Source organism: Ammospiza caudacuta, chromosome 7 (assembly GCF_027887145.1).
Source record: "Ammospiza caudacuta isolate bAmmCau1 chromosome 7, bAmmCau1.pri, whole genome shotgun sequence".
Lineage (NCBI taxonomy): Eukaryota > Metazoa > Chordata > Aves > Passeriformes > Passerellidae > Ammospiza > Ammospiza caudacuta.
Window position 1 is genome coordinate 41971592 of NC_080599.1, and position 10470 is coordinate 41982061.

The 10470-nt window shown below is 44.2% G+C and overlaps 1 protein-coding gene across 1 annotated transcript in view; it reads right to left on the reverse strand.

Moving 5' to 3' along the window:
* Positions 1-5037, reverse strand: part of LOC131559796 (BEN domain-containing protein 5-like) — a 558988-nt gene extending 553951 nt beyond the window's left edge. The window contains exon 1 of the mRNA XM_058808276.1: positions 4997-5037. Within this exon, the coding sequence (XP_058664259.1) occupies positions 4997-5027 (31 nt within the window). The 5' untranslated portion in view covers positions 5028-5037. The remainder of the gene's footprint in view (positions 1-4996) is intronic.
* Between the last annotated feature and the right edge of the window lie 5433 nt (positions 5038-10470).

Below are 10470 nucleotides of genomic sequence, written 5' to 3' on the forward strand. Positions count from 1 at the left end.
TCACAGGCTAGTTGTGTACATTACAAAATAAGCTCTGTTGTTTGTATACACTTTAAAATTCAGAAATTATTTAGGAAAAGGTAATTCAAGTGAAGAAATTAAGTTTACCTGGAGAATCAGAAGTACTGCTGATGTACAGTGTTATTTTAATGACCAAGATTAAGTACTATTGTTAAAGTAATTAGCTGATCTCTCCTATTTTAAATTTCCCCATGATAAAGCTAGTGAATTAGTTATCAAAAAAGCCTACATTTAAAGACAATTATTTTCTTATTTAGTTTGGCTTTTTTATTTAATAATTAAGGCCATTGAAAAGAAAGCAGTTATGTGTCTGATACTAGAATGTTGTCATACCACATGTGATTAAATATTTTTAAAAGAATAACTATTCTTTTTTGAAAGAATAATGAAAAGCTATGTGCAAAACAATCCAGCTCAGCACAATCATATTGAAATCAATTATAAAACATTGCAGCATTTACACAGCTGTTCTATTGGCCCCTTCACATGCAGATCTCTAAAATAATGAGCTGAACACCAATTCTTTTAGGAACACTAATTACTACACAAACTTTGGGTGGGGCTTGAGCATTCAGCAGAGGTTTGCAGATTTCCTCCCTGAAGCCAGGTCACAGCACTGCTGTGAACACTTTGAAAATTCCAACCATTCTTAACATGAAATGTGACTCAACACCACTCTGCAAGGTACCAACCGTAATATGTAAATAAACATTAAAAACTCCACATTCAGCTGGGAAGCCTGTTTATTCTGATAACCAGGATTTTTGGGCTAAAGGCATTTATTTATATCCCGTCCAGTACTGTGAGTACATGCCTTTCCTTGCTTTCTCTATGATTTCAGTGATGATGACACAATGAAACACCAGAAATACTAATATCCACAAAATGACTAGCAATTGTGGAATAACACATATTAGAACTGTCAATCCAGGCTAATATGCAGTTGCCTCAGATAGAAAACTATTACAGAACTCAGAGATAACCTGCACCCTCTGATCATTCAGGCCTCCAGATGCAAGTCCTCTGAAGGTAATACAGATGCCTTGAACAGAAACCTGGGGAGAATGAGATAACTAGTGAAATTCTAAATTGGAAAACATTTTCATCTGGTTCATGGGTCAAAAACTTTAGCAAATACAGGCACTCTGTACTCACTTTGACCTACTCTAAACCCTCCTTAGAGAAGCTAAAATGTCACTTTGCTACAGAACTGGAAAAACAACATTCATCTAGTTTTGATGAAACTTAACTAAACTGGTTCTTTTCCTGTATCCTGTATCTTCCAGAGGTTTATCACAGCAAGGTCAGCTGAGCAGAACAACTGGAAATCAAACCAAGAAGCTCCTGAGAGTAACTAACTGCACTCAGTTCTTTTCATCCTCCTGCAAACTTGATTTGTGAAGATTTACGTTGCTTTTAAGTTGGATTCCCAGTCTTAGACATGAAGGTTACAGCCTGGAAAACCAAACAGGAGGCACACAAATTCATAGTTCGCTGCAAAAAGCTGATTTAAACACTTTCAAGAAAGCAGGTAGGACTAAGGAGCCAACTGCAATGGTAAAATGATTAATTCACAGTAAAGTGAGCTGATTTGCAGCACTCTAACCAAACATCAGAATACAGAAACTATTTTAATGTATTAGAGCAGATGTCTGCCTAGTCCAGTGAGGACAGCAGCAGAATATGAACTCTGTACTAGACAGGTGTGAGATAATCTACCTTCCATATTAAGTCTCAGTTTTACTTGAAATTGCACTGAAAACATGATGTAGAGAACAATGCTGGGCATAAGAGTAGACTAAAAGCTGATGGAAATCCCTCTCCTGAAATGCTTAGCCCAATTCTGTGTGTCCTAATCCCCCTACCCAAATAAAAAAAACTAAAAAGGTTAAAAATTTGCAGAAACAAAAACAAAAATCTTCTGCAAGGAAAAGGAATGGAATATGCAAATGTTTGTATATAGGGAAAGAGTACAAATAATTACCAGTATAAAACAGATTAAGATATTTACTTTCCTATGACAGGAAGAGATACTAATAAAACTGAAACAAAAAATTCTTGCTTTATAAAAATATGTATTTTCCATAAAGTATAATTAATTTACAAAATGTCTTGACACAGTGTGTTTTCAAATCTAGGAGTTTAGAGGGGTCATAAGCATCCTAGATGTGCATAATTCTCTGTCAGATAACCTTTAGGAAGAAACCTAATTTTTATAATCCCTTATCTCTAAGTGCACACTGTATTTTTTCTGACACCAACTCTTGTCAAACCTGGGTTCTGAACTAAATCAGTAAAGAATGGTCCATCACAGCAATCTGTGCTGCTATAAACCATGAATAAGTTACCATCCATTTCTCTGTAACACAGTTTCCTATACAAAAATTGCAGATATCAGTATTTCAAGATGAGAAGATGAGATGATGAGAGTTATTACTTGTGTTTTCTGATCCTTGACGAAAAACATAATGTTGCTGTTAAAAAATAAAAAAAAAAAACTAAAACAAAACAAAAACTATCCAGCAAGTATCACATACTGATACTGGCTAAATTGATTTATTTGAACAATGTTCAGTCCTTCTGTAATGGCTTTATTTTCCTTGCATTTGTGTAAAATGCAGGTTCCAGAGCTACATTCCTGTCTCTCCTAAAGACTGCTCAAGATCTCACACGTGATGAAGATACACTAAGCAGTGAGGATGCAGCAGGAACATTCCCCAATTATGTGCTCAACAACAGTGTCAGTGTCACCCAGCAGTAAAGGGGAGGAAAAAAGAGATTCTTTGAGGGATTTGCCATGGAAAGAACCTGCCTGTCAACTTAGTGTCAGCTGACAGTCAGAAAAAATCCAAAACATCCCACCTTTTTTTCTCACAGTCTACTTTCCATGACCTTTCTTAAAAGTGGGCCAAGATCACAAGCTCGCTTCCTTTTCTCTGAGGGTTTTGGGTCTTTTCCCTATCTTTGTGGTTACATGCATTTTTAATTCCTTATCTGGCTTCTCCAAAACAGAAGGACCTGCAAATTAAACTTTCAAAGTGGCCAGACAAGCACTGTATAACTCAAGCAGACAAGGACCAGGATATGAATTCAGCACAAGCTGGAACACAATATTTGTGAGAAAATCATCGGTTAGTCAGCTGCAGTGGTCAGAAGTGGGAAAAGTTCTGGCAAGGCTGAAATTAAAAAACAAATACTGTGATGCTGCAGGTTTAAGCAACACAGCAGAGAACACAATGTAAATTAACCTGGAAGTAGTATGAAATTTACATTCCGTGTTGAAGTTACTGACAAGGGCACAGGGGGTAGGCAAGAGAGCTGACAAAGTCCAAAGGCCACCAGAGATCTGTTCCCCAACTCACAGCTCAGGCAGAGCTGATCACCTGTGTTGGCAGTGCTGCAGATGCAGAGGATGAAAATAATCATCTGCTCCATGGAAAAGTTCAACACACAAAAAACTTCACAGTGTTTTTCCATGGGTTCATAAACAGCACAGCTGAACTCATATGGACAATCCATTTAGATGCAGACTCTGTAGTTTCATTTCCCAGAACACAACAGCATTTGACATACTTATCCCCTTTTTTCACCTAAAATGGACTAAAAATCCAAGATCAGTTCTATGGGTAATGCATATTTATTTGGAGCGACTTCTGAGGCTAAAAAGCGGAGGTGCAGCAGCTAACACAGCAGGCTGGGAAAATTAACTCCTGGTTCAGGAACCCAGATAATTTATGTATGGTACTGTGGGAGATTAAATATTCAGGAATACTGTCATCTTTGTTCCATCTTCCAAACGTTAGTATCTCTGATTTTCATAATATATTTTGAGGGCTTTTGTTTTCATGTGGACTGGAAAAGACCTTAACTGTGTTTTGTTACAACAGGAAAGACCCTTGTACCTAGAGGGTCCTTATCATTTATGAGGAGACACAAAGCTTCAGTTTCACAAACAAACTTATCTCACATAGACAGTTAAAGCCACTTTAATAGATCCTGAATAGAAAGAATAACATTTGGCTCCTTCCTTAAAGAAATCTTCAGTGAAAGGGAGGGGAGCTGTCAGGTGTGCTGCTCGCTGTCCCTCTGCAGCCTCCGGGTACTTTACACCTCCCAGACAGGTCAAGCAGCACCTGCAGGTCAACCCGCAAGCTACCATCCTTGTGCTGCAGTTTCAGTCCCAGACCTGTGTCTTCATGTATTATTTTCTCATGCTAATTCACGCAGGCGGCCGTTCCTTGTGTAAGGGGAGCTCCTCTGCACCGCCGGTCTGCTCTGCTTTTCGCCACCGCCACCTTTGCCCTGCGCGGGAGGACGGGGCAGGGTGCGGGAGGATGGGGACGGGGCAGGGTGCGGGAGGATGGGGACGGGGCAGAGTGCGGGAGGATGGGGACGGGGCAGGGTGCGGGAGGATGGGGACGGGGCAGGGTGCGGGAGGATGGGGACGGGGCAGAGTGCGGGAGGATGGGGACGGGGCAGGGTGCGGGAGGATGGGGACGGGGCAGAGTGCGGGAGGATGGGGATAAGGCAGGGTGCGGGAGGATGGGGATAAGGCAGGGTGCAGGCTGCCCCACCACCAGCCTCCTCCTCGGCCCCGCAGCGCCGGCCGGGTGAGCCGGCCCGTGGCACTCACACCTTCCACGCCACAGCGGGTCAGTCCCGCTCAGGCAGGCCTGGAGCGAGGCGGGGTCTTCCCTCTCTACCTGCCTGAAGGAGCTTCCCCACGACCACCTTGTCCCTGGGAAGACTCTCCTCATCCCCCAAGGGAAGGGGCTTTGCCCTTCGTCACAGCTCCTGCCGCGGTCCCTTCACCACCTTAGTGCCCTCGGCCAGAGGTGCTCCCCCCCGTCTCCCCCAGGAGAAGGGCTCCGTCTCCGCACTCCGCTGCGAGCCGGGCCCCCTGTACCGCCAGAAGCCCCTGGAGAAGGGGGGCTCCCCCTCTCCCCCCGCCCAGGCGCCTGCGGCTGGCACTGACCCGTCTCTGCCGTCCTGCTCCTCTCCGCCATATTTGTTGTCATCCCGCCACCCCCCCAACGCCGCCCGGCCGTCGCCATGGCAACGCGCGTCAGCGCCATGGGGGAGCCCCGCGCCCCCCCCCCCCGTCATAGCGGCAGGGCTGACGGCCCTCCCCGAGGACAGCCTGCCCGGGGACAGCCTTCCCTGCGAGCGACTGCCCGGGCTCATCCTGCCCGGAGAGAGCCTTTCCCAGGAGCGCCCGCTCGGGAACAGCCCGCGCGGGAAGCAGCGTCCGCTTCCATCCTCGCCCAGCCCGGCGGCCGCCGCGGTGGTGGCGGGCGGGGCATGAGGGGAGCAGCGCCGGCTGCCCGCCCCTCACGCAGCACGGCTCCCTCCCGCACGGCCGCGCCCGCCCCGCCCCGCCTCCCGCGGCCGCTGTTTACCGGCGCTGCTCGGACGGGGAAAGGAGGGCTCGTTTTCTGCTCCCTGGTGGCTGCCCGCCACTTCGACAATTGTCGTCACTGAACCCCGGAGGACGGCTACACTGCCGGTAGCGGAGCTCCTCCCGGGGCTCCTGCCTGCCCGTGGGAGTCGGTGTGGGCCTGAGGTGCGCGTAGGGCGCTGAGGAAGAGAGGCTTGTTTTCACAGAGTATCAGTTAGGTTGGAAAAGACCTCTGAGATCAAGTCCAATCTAAGATCCAACACCACTATGTCACCTAGACCATGGCACCAAGTGCCGTGTCCAGTCCTTCCTTAACACCTTCAGGGACGGCGACTCCATCACCTCCCTGTGCTGTCTATTCCCACATCTAATCACCCTTTCTGTGAAGAAATCTTCCTATTGTCCGATGTCCTGGTGTTACGTGTGCCCCTCCACACAGCTCAGGGCAGCGGGGGCAGAGGGGCCGGCGTTGGGTGCGTTCGGGGTCTCTGTCACCCCAGGGGAGGCGAGCACTTCTCTCAGGCTCCGATTCCAGCCCCATCCCGGCAGAGATGGCCAATGCATGTGTGTGTGACTGCCCCACCCTGCCCCACGACTCAGCAGGTGAGTCTGGTCGTGTGGCAGTTATGTCAACTTTTATTTTATTTTATTTTTTAATTTCTTAAGGCAGCCCAGTGGGGAGCTTCATTATGTGCGTGAGTGTTGCCCGTCTGTCTCCTTGCCCCAGCCCCAGCAGGTGAGCCTGACCATATGGCAAATGCAGTGCTGGGGACGGGAGGGCTCCTGCGTGCGCGTGTTCGCGGGCCCGCTGGGTGACACTCACCATGTGGCGAACACGGCCATGAAGGCTCTGGTGTACAGGGGCTGATTATGTGTGCGAGTCCCGGGGGACCCGGCAGCCTGGGTGTGATCATGCGTGTCTCACTAATGCTGAGGCGCAAGCTGCTTTGTGCATCCTCCACGCAGACAGCTCCAGCCTCTGGGAAGCGAGGCTGACCGCGGGAGGAGCGCAGGGTTACAAGCACAAGCATCAAGACTCATGTTTTATGTGCATACACAGGCAGATGTGGGGCTGGATGCACCCCGAACCAGGCGGCTCTTAAAACTCTGAAACAGGGAGTACACGAGCCGTGCTGAGCAATGGAAACAGGCAGGACTGTGGTTATGGTTATGCACGCACTCAGGTGTTTGCTTCCTTAGACCTTAGTAAATTAAAGTAACCACTTCCTAGTGACTAGTCAGGGAAACAATCCAAGATTAAAAATTAAGGCATGTAAAGTTGTATCTTTCTCCATCTAAGTTCTGTTATTTAAACGTTACTTTACCTCTTTGTCTTCCTACCTAGTATATGCCTTTTCTGCTCCAGTTCAGCTCCTCTTAACAACACTCAGGTGGATAATACCTACAGGTTCTACATACTTAGATTTTTCTGTGGGTCACTTGCTAGCTTTCTCCCTGAAAAAGAGAAAGCTTGCTCCTTTTTGCAGCCTTGTTCATTCTTCTTTCAGTTCATAGTTCTCTGGTTATTTTTGCAGCATTTATTTTTGTGGTTTCATTTCCTTTACTGTTTCCTTTATTTTTCAGTGGCACTTAGGCCTCTTTCCTTTATCTATTCCTCTTCTCTCTCAGTATCTTACTTTAATATTATATAAGCTAATTGAACATTTCTTCAGCCACATTCCTGTTCCATGATGAAATACCTGTCTCAAGTGGTGTACCAAGGGGGCTTTGTGATGGGCTTGGAAGATACACCCTGGCAGAGAAGAAGGTTGAAGGTCATCTAGATCCAAGCTCTGCAAAAATATTTTCTAGACATTCCCCTCTGCAGTCTTTCTAAACTATAGGTGGTCACTTGCATACTAAAAAGGTGGATTTGTCTCGCTGCTGACAGTGAGCTACACTAAGTGCACACACCCCCACAGACACATTCTTTTCCTTACAGCCTTGCTCCAGGCCAGCAAATCACCCAGGCTTTCTGCTCTTCCTTATCTATTGCTGGGTAAATGATCCTGGGACTTCCCTCTTCAGAATATGCCACATATACTCTGATCTTTCTCTTCTTTCTTTTATGTTCCCTGATAGCCATGTCCCACCCCAACTCTCCTTCAAATAATTTCTCATAGTCCTGATCTCTTCATTCCTTTATTTGAGATTTTTTTTTTTCCTATTTCTAGGTCTTAAACAGTTCTGTCCAAGTTTGCAGCTCTAGTCTGGTTTCTTACCCTGTCCCCACATCCCCTTATTCCCTTTGTTCTACTTGCTATTCCAGCTTTAGTGTCCCCTCATCCATATTTCATTTCTATCTATTATTACCCATATAGCATTTTTCATCTGTAAATTTCTAAGAATTAAGTGCCTGTGGAGAGACTTTCCATATCTGTTCTTCGAGTGACCTCTTTATTCACATTTCTCTGCGACTGGCTTCTATGGTGACCACAAATACTAATCCAAAGGCCTTTTGCATCTAATTGCCAGCCGATTAACTCAACTGAAATACCTGCAAGAAGTTCTATTGAAACCAGGGACATTTGGGGGAAAGCACTTTTGCCATTCAAATTATCTCTTCTGAGTTAACACACTTGAAAAACCTAGAAATGCCACACTCATTTTTTTTAGTCTGAGTTTAATGCTATGTTATAGTCACCTCACCAAGCTGAAGTGGTGTTAAATATAGATGATATGCAGTCTTTCCAAAAACAGTAAGATAATTTGACAAGAGAGGACTGGAAAGTTCATATAGAAAGTTCTTTTGGAAATAGGAAGATAACTGGATGGTGTAATTCGAATCAGGGCTGAAGAATGAGGGAAATGGTTTTCAGGAGGAGCAGTTGCTTTTTTTTATTTGTGCATTTTTAGAGCACCTGAGAACATTTTGGGGTTTTCATTAGTACAAAGAGGCCTTTGGCCCTAACAGTCTGCATTTGGACATTACAAAACAACAAATAATAGCAGAACACTGTTGCAAGACACCTCACATTTGCTGCTTGGTTGTCCTCACATTTGCTGGTTGTCCTCACATTTGCTGCTTCAGCCCAATTCCTTGTTCCAGCACGTCCCTCTTCCCCCTTCTGCATCTTGGCAAGCAGAAGCTGCCTCACTTCTGTGGCTCTTTGCAGCTTATTCCCACCCCACCATCTTTTAATAGCCTATGGAGAAACCAACGGCTTCCCCCCACACATTTCATTCAGTAATAACTCTCTACTTGTTACATTTTCAAACCAGCACCTTCATGCTTTCCCTCGCTGCTGCTTCGCACTCCCACTCACTTAATTTTCCTCCTTCAAATCCCTCCCTAAAAATCTCCTCTGCTGTGATGTCTACCGAAGGAATGGTAATGAATTGTCAGCTGTGTGCCAAGCTGAGTGTCTGTGGTGGGGACTGGTCTGATGTGCTGGGCAGCCGCTGCTGGTGTGGGACTGGCAGTGCCTGGAACAGCCCCTCTTTCCACTCTGCTCACTGTGGGTCCTGGGATGGGCCCTTAAAACTCGTTATATAAGCAAACAAAAATAAATTGAGGCAATGGAAATGGAAATGCTCGCCAAAATCAGGAAGATTAGACAATATTTCAGTTATGATTCATCAGCTTAGGTAAATTTACATAAAAATTAGTTGACTGACAACTCCCTTCATTGCAAATATTGAGAAATACATTATTTTTCTAAATACAGATTTGTGCCATTTTTCTACTTATTTTTAATCTATAAGGACTTGAGGAGTATGCTTTACTTTTTTTATCTGTGCTTGTATTTGAAACATTAGATATTCCATTGTTTGTTTATCTTTCGTTTGCAGCCTGCAAGGCTGTGGTGATTAAAGAATATAAGAAAGAATAACATGAGAGCAAGACTTGAAAGGAAAAAAGATTCCTGATCACATTTTTTTTAACATGAGGATAATTCAAATATGTTGAAGATCGAATGATTTGTGTTATACATTCAATATTTCTGATTCAGCTAGAGGTGGCTGCTGTCAATACATGTCTGTCGAAACCTCAAAGAAAATCAGTAAAAATGCAATTTTACAATCCTGATATTGTCAGTGTTTAAGAAATTGGCAAAAAAATGCCCTTTCTTATACATTACAAAAAAGCCAGTAAGGTGCATTATTGATTTTTCACAAATCGTTTGTAAGTGACTGTTAAGGCTGGATGAGAAGGAGAAGATGGAGCATTAGCATGAGTTTTGCATCTGTTTCACACAACACATGCATGGTGCATGTTGTGGCTCTTCAAGGTGGGGATTTAAGAATCCACGTGTAATTGTGTAGAAATCACATAGTTACACTTTTTTTGTATCCCTTTCCCCATGTAGAATAAAGTAGTGCAGGCATTCAAGTGTATTTCAACTGTGACTACTGTCAGAGAAAAGGCCATAGAAATGGTTCTGATGCAAACAGGGCATCCATGGTGGCTGAGCAGGCACAACCCAATTTTAAAAACCAGGAAAAGGAGAAAGAAAAGCAAAATTCTGGTCAGAGGTTTTTTGCCAGATTATTGTGGTCTGGTGGATTCAGAGATAAAATTAAATCTGATAAAGAAAGAAAAAGCCAAAATGAAAACCAAAGCCCAGACTGAGGTAGCAAAATTGAAGTGAATTTTAAACTATGCACACATAGTGGAGGAATCCTATAATCTTATTATTGTAACCTTGATCCATTTGTTCTCCCAGCATTTATTGCTCTCATTAGTTATGTAATATCTAAAATCACACTGTAAATTTTTTTGTGTCAGGACAGTATCTTTAATGTATTTTGAACATGCCTAGTATAATTAGAGAGCTTTATACAAAAATAATATTACCTGCTGGGTTTTTTTTCTGTATTATTTCTAAGCATAGGAAAAATTAAAATGCAGCAAGTCTGGAAAGGTCAAACTGAATCTCCCCTCATTCTGTGCATGATTTCAGAAATAATCAAAAAGTTATGCTGAGATAACTGATATGAAACCAGTGACACTATCATCACAAAACTTGGATCAATTTGTGCCCATGCAGGCGAAGCATCATCTCATTTCACACCTGAAAATATTTTTTTTAATTCTATGTTTTATAGAT